General features: G+C 45.1%; 1 protein-coding gene across 1 annotated transcript in view; it reads left to right on the forward strand.

Moving 5' to 3' along the window:
- Positions 1 to 15,759, forward strand: part of RUNX2 (runt related transcription factor 2) — a 76,913-nt gene that overhangs the window by 29,788 nt on the left and 31,366 nt on the right. The window contains exon 3 of the mRNA XM_026059417.1: positions 12,621 to 12,794. Within this exon, the coding sequence (XP_025915202.1) occupies positions 12,621 to 12,794 (174 nt within the window). The remainder of the gene's footprint in view (positions 1 to 12,620; positions 12,795 to 15,759) is intronic.

The following is a 15,759-nucleotide window of genomic DNA, read 5'->3' on the forward strand; positions in this document are numbered from 1 at the left end:
TGCAGAAAGTAAATTATCGTGACCCCTGGTGAAAAAGTGAATGTTGGGAATAGGKGCTCTGTCCAAACGATGCAGTGTTAATAGCACTGAGCTCTCTGTAGACTTCCACCAAAAATGAAAAAAAGCCACCTTCTTCTTTTTAAACCTAGACTTCCTCACAGTATGTCTTGAAGCTGGGAGAAGTCTTCCGCCCCCTCTTTTCTGTTGGTGTCTTTTTGTTTTACTTAAATTAGTTARGAGAGATGAGTACTAAACAAAACCAAGGCAACACACCACTAAAATATAGCCAATTTCTTCAGCATCACCAGTGTTGTTTGCTTTATTTTCCTTAGGCAAAAAGGGAACAAGATTTTTGCATTCCATTTTCCATTCTTGTTTGATGGCATTAAATGAGGGTTATGCTTAAAGAAAAGCAAATTTGTTGTATGTATCTATTGTAAAAGTTGTGCCTATTGCTTCAGCGTGCTTTATTTTCTCAGTGGAAATAAAAAGTAGGTTTAAGGGGTAGATGACACAGTTTGCATCTAAAATTCCATAACAGAGGGATCAAGTTTTGGCCTTGCAGACATATAGCTGTAACCATTACCGTGGGAGCAGATACATTATTTCTATAATGAGTCATGTGACATTAAAACCAAAGCGAATAATAAAAATCAAATTTGTACAAGCTGTAAAGACTCCAGGGCCAGCCTGTCTCCCACTGAAGGCAGGGACTAAACCTCCGTTCGCCGCTCTGGCTGACAGCTTGGGCCCGACACAATCCCGCTTTTCCAGTTGTCGGCTCATCCGCCTTTATCCCGTGAATTAAATGAGGATTTGCTGCCCGCAAAACAAAACCCAAAGAGAGAAACTTGCTTTAAATAGAACGAGCTATTGAGATGATATTAATAGCATAGGGGCTGATGAGTATTTCCAGAATTTAAGTCTGTTTTAGTACTGTTCCTGCCTGCTTGAAGAGAGAGGCATAAAATATCCTTGCCACTCTTGCGTTGCAGAGATGTTTTCCACTGGGGCACTGTGGTGGGCGTCCAAGTGTAAGGACTCCCTGAAATAATAATAAAAAAAAGTGTTAGGGATTATTCGGAGCACCTGCCAGTGATGATCCAATTCATTCTCAGCCCTAAGCGTTGGGCGTATGTATAGGTAAGGCTGTATGCGCGCGCTTGCGTACGTCTCTGAAAGCTATAAACTCCCCAGCGGTGCATGTGAACAACTTGTGGTTTTCATAACTGGTCGTTCAGAGCTGCTATTTTCTTGATTTTCCTTTTTTTCCGAAAGATTGCACCCACAACGCCATGCCCGCGCGGGTTTCTGTTGAGTGGTGAAATCAGGGCAGTAGTTGTCGCGCAGTCAAAGCGAAGCCTTGGAGCTACCATCAGCTCTAACCAACGCGCCTTGTGGTGGGCTGTGCAGCTCGGGGAGGTAGGAGGCAGCCGGAAGGACTGTCTGCGGTGGCGCGGCTGGGGCGTTTTCGTGGTGTCCCCTGCGCGCTGGGCCTCACCTCCAAGCAGATCAGACATCCCGGCGCTGCCCGTAAGCGCACACTGAACGTGAGCCGCAGCTCGCGTCCCGTATGCGTAAAACGCTGTGCCGGGTTTTGTGACCAGTTATGGACTGGTGACATATGACTGATCTTCTGGACCTCTATCTGGGGCTGTGGGAACGCTCCTGACTTGCTACAGTGACGCGCTAGTGTTACTTTCTTATGTCTCCCCCAAAAACCAAGCGCAAACTGGGCATCCTACTTGCTAAATGAATAGTGAAATAAATCTTGCAAAACCCACCGTGAGGCAAAGAGATGCCAAAGTTGTCCCAGAGTTAGAGGTGGTGGAAACGGTGGCGCAGAGGGGTTAATACCCGTCTTTCCAGACTACAGTTCCTTGTGGTGTGGAAGACCTGAGCAGACACAGCCTGAATTTAACTGCAGCCTTTCACGGGAGCTAGAGGCACTGAACGCTTTTGCAACATCAGGCCCGCAGCTAGTAGCATAAGTTGCCCGGCTGGACGTACTCGTACTAAAAATACTGCATACATGACTGAACCGAGCCCCAGCAATCGCAAAGTCCTAGAACAGTAGGGCTAAAAGAAACCTCAGGCGACCTAGTCCATTTTTCCTCAGAGGAAGTATTATATAGACTTAGGTCATCACTGACATTTGTCCAGATTCTTAAAAACCTCCAGTGCTGCGCCTTCCACTCACTTACCCAGTCTGGGTTTTGTGCTTTTTCGTTTATACTTAAAAAGGAGCTTGCCGTTATCTTGCATAAATCTCCTTCACCCCAAGCGAAGCCAGCTTTTTCCTGTTCTGTTCTCTGCTGACACAGAGATCAATTGATTATCAGGCGCTTTAGAGAACATTTTACTCTTATCGTGTCCCCTCTTCTCCTCTCTAGACTAAACAAATGTGTTTCCTTCAACTTTTCCACGTAGGTTGTGCTTTCTAAATCTCTCACCATTCCTGTTGTTCTTCTCTGGCTTCTTTCTAATTTGTCTCTATCTTTCTTGAAGGGTGGTGTCCCAAACTGGATAAAGTAGTCCAGCTGACGTCTCACCAGGTCTGAGTAGAGTGTAATAGTTACCTTCTATGTCTTACATGCATCATAGCCATTAATCTTTCCCAGAACTGTGTTTGCTTGGGTTTTTTTTTAACCGAATCCTATTATTGTCTCACATACGACTTGCAATTCACTGTTAGCCCTGGTTCTTTCTCAGCAGCGCAGCTGGCTAATCGGTTATTTATTATGGGGCGTCTGAGCATTTGGTGTCTTGCTGCGAACGAACTTACTTTTTACTGCATGCCATTTTGCTGATTTCTTTATCATATCCAGTTTGCTAGGATCATTTTGAATACTGGCCCCTTTCTCCAAAGTGTGGAGAACTCCTTCCCGCTGCATGCCGTGTCCCAACTTCCACCTGGGACAAGAAGGCCACTGCTGGGGTTAGCAGAGTAGAGGTGGAGCATAGCGAAGGGATCAGAACAGTTGCGTCTGACCTCCAGGACAGCTTGCAGGATCTTCAGGAGAAGATTTTTTTGTTAAGCCTGGGTGCACGGTTTATGTGCCACTTAAGGCTAGATATCTTCAAAACCTGGCTGTTGCGTGGGCCTTGGGCAAGCACTCCAGTTACCCAGAAAGTTGAATACATTCTGCAACATGGAAGCTGCCCCAGTGAGCCTGCATGTTTCCAGCAGCACAAGACTTTCATGGTACTTTGGCCTTTTAAAACAGTTTAGAGTGTGTAAATAAGAGCAAAGAAGAACAGTGTTAAGCATAATTTTCACTGGGGAAACCACCAATTCTATATACCTTTCAAAAGGAAGAAAGGGAGACATCCATCAAACTGTCATTACAAATTAGATGCCACAAACCTAAGCTCATGGAGCCGCCAGGAATCTGTAAACCTTTTAAAGGATACGCCTGTTTTTGACATTTAAAATAAAAAATCTTTATAGATTTTTGTGGAAAACGCTGATGGGCCAACAGCTAAGTGACATTTCTCAACTGTCTGACAGACTCCACAGACCGAACACATGGCCAGTTTTAGAAGCTCAGGTTAATTATTTCTGTGTTATGCCCGAGAACAAATAATAGTTTGTCTGTTTTACTCGCTGAGTGGGAAAAGATGTTTGACTTTTTTTTTTTTTTTTTTAGTGGCTGCCGCATCTTGGCTTCTGCCTCCACTTAGCCTGAATTGAGGTGCCCTTTATATAACAATAACTTGATACTACTCAAAATACTTGGCACTGCAAGCACCAGAGTGGAATGTAATGAGAACACTTTAGCAGGTCGGAGTGTGAGTAAACTCCAGTAGTTTTGGAATGAGAGGGTAGGGTTTTCAATGCGCGGCTCTCCCTTACCTGGCATTCGCAGACAATAAGAATACAAGGATTAACATAGTAGACTCCGTTTATTACACTTGGGTGGATAAAGCAATTATCTGTCTATCAAGGCTGTCGTAAATTGTGCAACGGCATTAACATGGGCGGATACGTGGATAAATGCTACTCTGCCACAGAGGGTGCTGATACACAAGATAATCCTTCAAGTCAAACTTGTAAAGACTGTTTTCTTTTGGAGTTTATATCATGTTACCCCTGCGAGTGTAGATTGAAATGGCATCTTTTTTATTTTTAACCACATTTTCATGTTGCTGTAGCCATCTGAATTTTATTAGTAGGGTTATTTTTGAAATATCCCTTCTCTAATCAGGTTTAAACAATCTGCTTAAAACCTGCTGCACGGATATAAACACAGTAGTCTCCTAATGCAGCAAAACAATCTCTTGAAAGATACAGTGCAAACACACACGTATCCATCTATTATTGCTTAACTGTTGTTTCTTCCATGCCTGAATTCCCATTGTAACCGCAGCGGTCAGTTGGTAATATTCTCTTGGTTTGGGGGGCGAGAAACAAAACCAAGAACGAGAAGGCACCTTCTTGATGTCTAGAGAGCAGAGGATTGCGTAGCAGCATACCATTGGAGAGGTCTTAGACTAGATTAAAACTAAGCACCTTAAATCTGTTTTAATGATTGTGTTTACATCTCCCCCCTTCTCGTTCTTTTAAAGTAATCAGGTTTYGCAAGCGTTAAGAAAACCAACCCCTCCTGCCAGCTGGAGGGAGGCCAGTTCAAGCAGGAGATTTCTTTTTTTTTCTCTCTCTCTCTCCACCCCCCTCGCCCCCTTCACTCGCTGTGATCTTTACTGCTGTTCACTGCAGCAAGCAAAAGAAGTTGGCGGGCTCTTTATAGGGTAGTTACCTTGGAGGGGGAAAAAAATGCCTTCCTGTTCCTCAAAGTTATTGCTGGATTAGGATGGGGATGATAAAGTCCGAATGAGGAGCTCTTGCGCTTTTGCAACGCCGCCCTCGCTCTCCCTCTTCCCCCCGTGTGCTAGAAGAAGAAAAGGGGGGAGGAACAGGGAGAGCATAACAGATACCAGCGTGCACAGGGAATTAAGGCAGGGACGGAGACTTGCGTGACGCTCTCTGTTTATACGAGTTGTCTCGAAGGTCTCTGAGCGGCGATGCCGGCGATGCGGCGTTGGTTTCCTGGCACACAGTTTCTTTCCGTTCGTGGGTGCTGGGTAAGGGCGACGGGGAGCGTTTTGGTGCAAGGGGCTCCCGCCTGCTCGTCCAACCTGGCCAGTTGGATGCTGATGTTCATAAAGGACGTTGCGTAGCTTTTCCCGGCAGCCAGATGTGAGACAGAATTCAACAGCTCTTAGAAAAGATAAGAAAAGAAAACACGGGGGACTCTTCCTTGGGGAGGTGAGACCTTGCTCATTTGTTGGGTGACTTAGAGAGAAGAGGCCTCAGCTCGTCTGACCTGCGTGTGGCAGGGGTGGAAAAGGGGCAAAGGACACCTGCAGCACTGTGTGGGTCAGGATGGCAGAGGAGCAGGGCAGGTGGGGAGCCAGAGGGTGGTTTTGGGGTCTGAGCACCGCGGGACACAGAGCAGAGGGCAGAAGCGGACCTGCAACATTGCAGTGCTGGCATGAGTCGAACATTGGAGAACCAGCGCGAAACCAATCCTACTCAGGCACCTTCCTGCTGTTCTTGTCCTTTTTTTCAAAGTTCATTTTCAGTTTAATCCATCAAATCATCCAGTTTTGCTCTATTAACACAACTTTGTGCAGGCTTACTGGCCAGCTTGGTCCCTACCACATGCCCCCCGTCATTCCCTGGGCTTCTGCAGGAGCAGGAGCTCACAGAGCACTTCTCCCGGTGCAGCCGCTGAGGTGGAGCAGACGGTTTTTACCTCTCTAGACAGTAAAATCTTGGGAGCAAGAGGCTACTTTGCAGCTGTTGTGATGTGCCGAAAACCCTTGACCTCAGCATCTTTCTTTCAGCTAGACGTGTGCTTGTTGGCTTTTCACAGACCCCAACTGAATTGCAAAAAAGTGTTGATAGCACTTGATGTTCTCAAAAGCTTTGCAGTGCTTGCATTAGATTCATTCCCGTGAGTGCTAAGGGACACAGTTTACACACCCCTATGGTAATTCTCCCCTCACTCTCCCTGCCCCTTTCTCCCTTCAGCCTGCTGGAAGCTCTTAGTTCATCCCGCGCCGGGCAGGCTGCCTGCAAGAAGAGCTGAGTCAAAATTTCCTTTTGCTCCCAGTAAGTCAGTGGGGAGATTACCATCGACACAGCGGATGCTCTGAGGGCTTGATCTTTACAGGGGAAACGCTGAGGTTCAAACCTACCCCTGCCTCCGCTCACCCTGGGTTTGAGCCACGGCTCCTGGAAGACAGTAGCATCGGTGATGTCCGTGACAGCTGGATCTAGCCCTTTTGGAGCTTCACCAATAGCTTGCAGACCTCACGCCTTTGAGAGAGCAGGGGTCAGGAAGGAGTTGTTCAGTGGGACTTCAGCGATGGGCTGCCTTAGAGCCATAATACGGGAACTGAGCGCATGTTTTTCTTTTTTTTTATTTATTTTCATTTCTCTGCAGTAGTTTCAGATACAGGCATTACCTGCTTTGGGTTAAAAATGTGTCCTTTTTGAAAACAAAAAGAGACAAGCTCTTGATTTCTACCCACGTCTGAGTGACTCTTTCTGTGTGTACAGTTAGGAGAATAGCTCTTCAGTCTAATGCGAACTGGTGCCCTTAGCTATTTAAAAAACAAACATCTTTTTTTCCTCCGTTGGGTGAATTAAATGCAGTTACTGCACCTATGTAGCTCCTTGTTTTATGAATTCTAAGAACTTTTCCTATGCAGAGCCTATGGCCTAATTATGTAATTATGTCTCTTGGGTAGATTATATTTTTCTTCTCATAATTGTGTCTTTACCCAAGAGACTGGAAGGGTTCCAAGCTTTCCACTTTCTTGGGTAAAAATTGTTTGGCTCTCGTTTGCATATTTTTTTTTCCATGAACTTTGAATTGTGTGCATTCTGTAGGATCGGGCCGGGGGGACTGCCTAGGAAAGCCGGGCTGGGGATGACGGTTTGTCACAAGAGGGACTCTTTTGACTGGTTTCAGAGATTTTTTCCTTGCAAAGAGCTGATGTGCTTCTTCTGGGCTGTTGCTGATTTATGGCTCTCTTATTTTTACCTCCAGAGCATAGATAGACGCTGCTTTGGAGCTCTGTCTTGCTGAAATGATGTATTGTCTGAAACTGGTAACAGAACAATGAACATCTTTGCTTACTGCTGAATATGCAGCCTTATTCAGTCCCTGCGCAACAGCTATTAAGAAGCCTTAGGCTCAGTTCTGAACTCCTTTGCTCTGGCATAAATGTAATTCCTTTGACTTCAGCTCTACGAGCCTGTAGTTGAATTCAGAATCAAGCCTGTATCAGTTATATCTGATCTATAGTATTGCGTGGGATGAAATGCAGGAAGATATCCCAAGAAAATTTAAGGAGAATTTATAATGAAATTCAGAGGACATATAATCTATCCTTTTCATGGTGTGAAACTGTCTCCTGCGTGTACACAGTATGCCCCTAGTGAGTTAGGATTGAAAGCTATATAATCAGTGTGCTTGTCTCAAAGGTATGTATCTATACGATTAGTAGAAAAAAAATATCCCATTCTTTCCCTTTTCAAGTGCTTAACCTGTGGCAAACAGTGGGAATAATCAAAACTTGGGCTCTTTGACCCAAGTTGAAGTCAGGGAAATCCATTCTGGTTGCAATGTCCCAGCAGATGTGTCCCCAGCAGGTGAAAGCCAGGTTCTTGCTTTCATGGCATTTGGACATTCCCTTGACTTTCTTACGAAGACACCTGACTCCCACGGTGTTTTTTGTTCTTGAGGCAAAAGTGAGAAAGATAGAAATGGGCGATGACTGAAAATAGCTAACCCACTTGAGAGTGATAAAAACATCTGCTGACAATCTGGTAACCAGATCTCCTGGGTACCAGAAAAAACTGGTGGGTGGTGCGCACAGTACAAAGAAAGGGAGTCCCTGAATGTCAGCATCTGGCGAGGCCACGTGTAGCACGATCTGATGAGCTTTCAGTTCCACACCCACAAGCTGGAAGATAAAAACGCGCACCCCGCCTCCCCGAGGAGGTAAAAAATCTCGAAGCCTCAACACCGCATTTACATTCGGCAAGTCAGCCTCTTCAGCAGCCCGATTTACATGTTGACTTCTCCAGCGGCACGGTAGAAATGCAGCGATGAGAGACAAGCTCACGTCCCTTTCCAGTTACCACATCCAGCAGACGCGAGATTGCATCGCTTTGATCTGGAAGACATTCCTTCATTTAGTTTAAACTGAAATGATTAATCTGGAGCTGAAGCCTCCTTACATCTTCTGCCACGGCTGGAATGTGATAATTTAACAATAGGTTACATGTGCGATTTTAACCCCTCCAAAGCCATCCCRCATTGGCGTGCTGAAGCAGCAGGCACAGTCACATCTGCCTGGCTGCAGTTTGGACTGCCTCTGCTGCACTGCGTCAGTACAATTTTCTGGTTCAGTTCATGCAAAATGCCCCAAATTGGTGCTGCAGTGGATTAATGGCAATGCTTTTTGTCACCAGAAACTGTAATATGCAGTTTGGTGTTTCGTTCAAAATAGCTGAGTAGTGGTGAGAGACCAGACTGTTACTTGTTGTCATTTTGGTGCAATTCACAGATTTCTAGTTGCTAACATCATGTTTTATACTATGACAGCAGACAAATCAGAACCATTTGTATAGCTTTTGTCTATCAGTTCTTCACTATTTTCAGATCTTTCCCATGTCCTTGCCTGTGACCTGTTGCATTTCSATGGCCTCTGGGTCCCATCATTACTCACTACATTTTGTAACAATCTCAGTCTTTTTGATTTTATTTCAAAAAAAAAGATTTTATTTCTATAGCAAAGATTGCCTGCAACCACGAGTATTTTGTCCCCTCTCCCATTCCACAAAATCTTTGTAACAGAGTAACTGGCCCTAAACGCAGTGTTGCTGGTAGGACTGACCCTCCTACCCTGAGTGCTGGTATTGGRAGAGCTTCAACATTACTTTATCCTAGTCTTCATGTAGCCTCATACTGCTTTTTAATGTAATTCCTGCTGCAGCAGATCACAGATTCTCACTGACCTATCCACACTTAGTCCCCAAATCTTTCTTCCTGAAAGAAAATTATGCCTCATGACTGAGACCGAGGAATACAGCTTTTCTTAGCATACTCCCCTGGGATCAGGAATTTCTCTGTCAACGGACACATACATCAATGCTGAGATGAAAAGCAGCTTGCGGAATGAATTTTAAACATGTATCACATATTTCATTGCTTCTGCTTATGTGCTGCTCAGGAAACCTTTTTAGAGTGTTTCAGCATGTACCTCCTGGCTGCTCCTGGCTGCTAATAGGGTTTTTGCACAGGCATCAGGGCAAGGGAGTTATTTAAGGTGCTTACACTTCCTTGTGAGCTCCTCCTGAACGTGAAGTTTCGGTCGAGTTTCCTGCTTCCATTCAACATGGGCAATTTTCGCTGGGGGAAGGCGGCTCCTGTCTGTGGATCGCTTTGTCACAACAGGACTGTGTGTTACAGCCCRAAATGTTAAGCGGCCAAAAGGGGAAGGCAAGCCTGCCTTTGGCCCCTTGCTGCTTTCAGGGGACTTGCAGCTCCATTGATGCCTGGGGTCTTCCAGATGTGGCTAGATCTCTCTTTTCCTGATATTTTTTTGGGAGGGGGGGGTAAGAGCAAACCCACACATCTCTAGATTATGTCGGTTCAACCAGATGTGGGAACCTTTCTTCTTTTACCGCCCTGCTTACGTAGAAGAGCACTGCTATCCTCAACAGAGAGCTGCTGATTTTTGTCTTTCTGGGACAGATCTAGCTGAGTATAAGTAATACACRCAGTTAAATGTAATCTCCATTTGGGAAAAGCTATGCATGGACAAACAAAGCACGATGAAAACAGAGCTGGGGGTTTTCAGCACAGGTTGGTGCAGGAGCGGTGACCTGTATAAAGAGCGTTCACTGAGTTAGCAGGAGACACAGTTAAAATAGCTTGTGCGCTGGTTTGTTAGTGAAGGAGTTAGTGATCCTTTAGCAAAAAGGACTTTGTGCAAACATAGGGCAGGATTTTTCTATGAAAATTCAAAGTAAAAGTCGCTTTGGGGGTAGACTCATTTCCACATAAAGTCAGGCCTGGTGTGTGAGGTTCGCCTTATTTTGAGCCCTCTTGAGCTTGCTGAAAGGAGGTGATATATTGCGATTAGCAGTGGCTGTGAATAAAAGAGAAAAGGGAAGGGGAGGGAATTCTTTGAGAAAACAGAGCGGAAAATGCAGTTGACAAAGGGAAAAGCAAATGCAGAAAGATTGCAGGGGAAAAAAAAGAAGATGGGGAAGGAGAAGTCCCAGGAGAATAGTGCGTGTGTGTGTTTATGTGTTTGTGTGAAAGCTATTTCTTTAGGTTTAACAGCACCCAACTTGTACGAGTTGTAATTTACATAGATTGAAAAGATAACGCTGAAGAGTAGATGTTATCCTGCTAGATGTTATCCTGTTAATTAAGCTGCCATTACAGAGCGGTTACAAGCCCACCAAAAGTCATTCCACATTTAAACTGATTGATACCTTCAGAGCAGTGTAGCAGCTGATACTTCTGTGGAGCTCTAACATAGGGCACCACCTTCTCTTTAATGAGAAAGCTCCCGCCTACCCCATGTTTTTATATTGAGTCATCCTGGGGGAGAAAAGTCATACTTCAAAGTACAAAATAATGGGTCAACTAATTAATTCTTTTAAATTGCTAAAGAAGTTTCTCCGATATTAAATTCCATCCAGTTTCGTCCCGTCTCCCAGCCTGAATCCTTCAGTTTTCTATCTAGAACCATGGTTTCTCTAAATCTAGTTGTGAATTAGCTGTCTAGTTCTGAAATTGCTTTGCCTCCCGTCACATTTGGGCGCCTTGGTCTCAGTTAGAAACTGTGAACCCTTGTACCTGTTGTGGTGATAGATACCATTAAAATGTGTTTATTAAGGAGTGGTGGTCTGATAGTGAGATCTCAAGACTCAGTGGCCACGTTTATACTGTTAGAATAAACTAAGCAGTGCCAGAATTTGGACCCTAAGACCAGTGGGACAATCTGACCATGTCTACGAAGCTTAGTCCCCGAGCAGATGGCTGCATTCAGGCTGCTAACTAAAAATGTGGTTTATCTCAAACCACTGGGGATCACCTGGAAGGGTTCAAGCTGGCCTCAGCCCAAACCATACCAGGGACCCTCCTTACAYGTTCAAAGCGTAAAAATACACCACCGCGTTGCAGTGCTTGTGCCTGTGCCCTGGCACTGTTTACAGGGATGGAGGCAGCCTGTATTTCTGGGTTGCCGGCCGTGAGCCTGGGCTCCCATTTCAGCTCTGCTGCAGGCTTTTTGTGTGACCACAGCTGGTAGCTTAGGGTAAGGTTCATTCCATTTAATGGTAACTAATGGCGAGGGCGTCTAATTAAACTAGTCGTATGGGCTCTGATCAGAGAAGGAAGAGAAAGCAAATTCAGAAGGTGAGTCATACCATTTTAAGACCAGTGTCAGAGACAAATGAGATGAATTGCCCTCTGGAAGCAGCTATTTCTTTCCATTAACTGTAGAGGAAGTCTACATTAGAGGAGTTTAGACTAGAAGACTGATTTATGAATGGCTAAAGTTAGGTAAAATCAGTCCTGACCTTAATCTCTCTGCGTGCTTGTTTCTCCATATGTTGAATGCTAGAAGTAACGCCTTCTCTGCCTCGCATTCAAAGGTGCCTTTGGGTGAGGAGCATCCTATGAGCACTTTGAAGAGAAATTAAACCTAGGAGTAAAAATACAACAATTAGAGATGTAGAAATCTTTATTCCGAAACATCTGAATCACAGCAGGAGCAGTACCAATGGGCCGGATGGGGCATCCTGGTGCTTTTGTCTTTTTCTCCCCATTGCGTTTTGACAGCTGAGCACCCACAAAAGACTCGTTCCAGATGTGGCCGTACGGCCGGGGCGCAGGCAGCCTGCTTCTAGGGGGAGATGGGGGTGGTAAGGAAGGTGACCAAGGAGATAAAGGGGAGCGCAAGGACCCAGTGTTGGCCAGCAGCGTTGATGGTTTTCCTTGCTACACCACGCTTCTTAAATGAGGGTGACCGTTTACTTTTTGGAAAAGTTCCCAAGTTACAGAGGAGTGAAAGCTAAGAGCTAGCTGTGACAGAGTGAAACACAAAAAACAGAATAAAAGAAGAAAAACATGCATTTTCTTAGGAAAAAATCTCCACGACATATAAACCAGGCATGGAATTATTGTCCCACTTGGTAACACATACTTACATCTGAGGCTTACTTTTGGAAGAAAGTTTTGCCCCTTTAACTATCCAGTGTAGTTAAAGCAGAAAAAAAAAAAAAAAAAAGACCTTGTGTGGGTGCCCTCATAAGTGCTTATTTTGATTCAAATTGCAACATACTACACATCTCTGCAGGCACAGTTGTACTCGATACGGCTTTCACCAGCACGACCATGTCCAAAACACAAATCCCCACACCAATGTCACTGTGTTATCAGAGGACAGCTGAGATACCTATAAGCCCATTAATCTAATAATAGTCCTTAGAGACCATTTTGTCTTTTTTCTTTTTTTTTTTTGTATGGTAAATTATTAAACCTTGTTATTAATGCTTTTATTTTATGATTTGCTGTTTCCAGGGCACAGACAGAAGCTTGATGACTCTAAACCTAGTTTGTTCTCTGAACGCCTCAGTGATTTAGGGCGCATTCCTCATCCCAGTATGAGAGTAGGGGTCCCGACCCAGAGCCCACGGCCCTCTCTGAACTCTGCACCAAGTCCTTTTAATCCACAAGGACAGAGTCAGATTACAGGTAAGAGACAGAATCATAGGTTTGACTTGCACAGGCAATGGTAGTAATTGCTTATGGATATTTGTGTCTCAACTGTAGTAAAAAGAGGCTATTACAGAGCGAGAGACGTGTTGCAAGCAAAGCTAGGCGGGAAGTGGATTTTTCTGTAGCATTTGAAGCTGAAAATGTCTTTCTTTTTCAAAGTATCTTTCTGCCAAATGTCCGAAATAGTCAATCCAGATAAATCAAGTAGGAATCTGGTGAAATTCTGATTGCCATGTTGTTCTGCATTTACCTCTGTATGTGCAATAGTTCATGTTAGTGCATATTAGAATGAATGTTTTTATTCAGCACTTTGCACTGGTGGCGAGGAAAACAGCCAGCATGCAATGGTCATTCTAGCAGGATAATAATATAATTTTCTCCTGTGGCAGTTTCCTTCTAGCACCAGTGCTGATCGCTGTTACAATAAAGGAACTGGATTTCGTAGAAATCTCCAAAGGTTGCTTGCGAGGACTGTATGCAACGTTTACGATTGCACGCTCAGAGACAGATTTGATTGTGCCGAGAGAAAACACAAAATGCCATGTGTCACAAGTTACAAGACTGAAATGAGATGTTTATCTGCAGCTCTGCCAGAAGTTTGCAACAAAACTGTAAAGCCTACAAAATAAACTGATTTTGTTGTTTTTATCAATGCAGAGCTTTAGCAGACTGGCTCAATTTTTTTCAGAAGAATTTCTAAACAACCTGTACCTCATTTTGGCCATTTCTACAGCAGAAACTTGTGCTGACGTTTTTGTGTCTGTCCAGGATGTGCAGAGGTCTTGCACCTGACCAATTCAGTTGCTAGAACTGCTGGAGAACTTAACATAGATGCAGGTCTGTCAGCAAAACTCTTGGGTCGAATTTACTCGAGCAGTTTAAAACTCAGCTTTGCTGCTATGCTTGCATCTACACCAGGAGTCGTTTGCCAAGGCACTATACCAGTATTCCTTTACTGGTAAAGCACTCCTAGTATAGACATAGTCTTTGAGTCAACCTAGGAAGATTTCTGGTTTCATGTTTCAAGTGGTTTTGACATGATACCAGCTGAAACTTAGTGGTTTTAACAAAGTGTTGTGGCTTTCTTCTTCTTTCTTTTTCTTCTTTTTAAAGTTCAACTGCTTTATTAATTTGCAGTAAGGAACAGAAGTAAGTGGGTTAATCTGAACCCAAAACACTCGGAGAATTGAAACAGAAAAATTGTTCCCATGAGCTGTGGCAAAGTTCTTCCAGATCTAGAAGTCTAGCTTTAACTAGTGTAAAATATTTTTAATATATTGCATATGTCGATAGTACTCATTACATGGTACCTGCTGCCCACCAGTTTCCCAGAGCAGGTTTTTTGGCCAGGCTTAATGTTTTGTTAGTTGGACATGTGAAGCCAGGACTCTAGCGCCCATCATCTTCTGGGTGGGAACTGCCAAACTAAAACCCTTTTATTTTAAACTATTTTCCCGTGTCAGACAGCATTTTGGGACACGACAGTTCCCAGGAAAGCAGGGGGGGGAATGTGGGGCTATAATCAGCTCCTCTCCTTTTCCTTGTGCCTCCATAGTTTACCTGTTGTGCAACACTATATCTGGGAGCGAAGGAGGGTGAAATTTTTCCTGACCCCATCTGGTGATCAGCTTATGCCCTGAAGCACGAGAACTGAGATCCCCTTGTAATTTTCTTCCCAGCTAAGTGTAACTTCATATGCTGTTCTCATTCCCCTAAATGCCTCCCGTAGCAAATGTTCTGCTGGGTTTGATTAATAGAGTCCTCCTCTGCCTCGTTATGTATCGGCAGCAGCGTTTATGGATCCTGGAGGTGAAAACTTCAGATGAGGTTTAAATAAGCCTGCCTGCAGACAAAGTGGCGTGGTGTTCGCTGTGCGCTCTGCGATTTTCGGAGTGAGCAGCTGAAAGCCGGYGGTACTGTACCAGCCGCGGCTGAGTCGAGAGAGGGAAGAAGCGGTGCCGGTGGGGCGGAGGGAAGTGAGTCGAACCGAGAAAGCAGGGCTGACTTTCCCAGCTGTTACGGACTCTGTGCTTGCCTTGCCAGATCGACTCGCAGGCGTGGGACGCTGCAGGATCCCAAAGGGCTCTCATTTCCCCAAACGCAGTGAGGGCTCCTTCTGCTTATTAACGCTTGCAGTGAGTGAGGGGCTGTGCTGTGGCCTGATACGGTCAGTATTTGCCGTGTTATTCCCCACCCTTGTCGCCTCCTCGGGTTAGAAACGCAGAACATGCAGCCCTCGAAGGCTACGTGCTAGCTCGGGTAGCTCTCCTGTGTAGTCAGGCGACCGGTGTGGACACGGCACCCAGACGGGAGCCCCACGAAGCACCCTTGCTTTCCCACCAGGCTCCCTGGTGCTCTTCGGGGCGCCGATTCTAATCTGCAAAAAGCTGCCACGCGCTTTGATGGCCCCCAAAACATGGGATGCTTTCGCGGACAGTCCCTCTGTGCTCTCCTGGGACGAAGGGATGCGCCTTGCCGAGGGACAAGGTTTACGCTTGGGGTGAGGCGGCTCTTTGGTGACCACGGGGGGCTGCGCAACGTCTGCCTGTTGGGTGCCTGTGCTGCCCGTCTGCTCCGGTTTCCTTTCTGCCATGCGGCGCTCGGTGGCAACTGTCCGCCGGCTTCTTAACACGTCGGCGCGCTCGTGTGCTGTGGGTAGTATTAAAAGGAGTGTAGACCCTTGTCCGAAAAACAAAGGCTTTTTTATTACCTTTGCTGGGATGAAGCAAGCATTCTTTTAGACATACCCCTGCTTCTTAATCTTTTTACCTAGTAATTTAGGGAAACTAATTAATTCCTAACAGCCTGAACAGTAAATACCGGTTTCCTATGACAAAATCCATATTATTGCTAGTAAGCACGTAAACTGTTTTTGTTTCATTCCACTTGAGGTGTTGCATAGTTACTGCATGATTAAACCAAAATAATATTTAAAGCCTGG

The sequence above is a fragment of the Apteryx rowi genome, unplaced genomic scaffold (genome assembly GCF_003343035.1).
Source record: "Apteryx rowi isolate R43461 unplaced genomic scaffold, aptRow1 scaffold_157, whole genome shotgun sequence".
Lineage (NCBI taxonomy): Eukaryota > Metazoa > Chordata > Aves > Apterygiformes > Apterygidae > Apteryx > Apteryx rowi.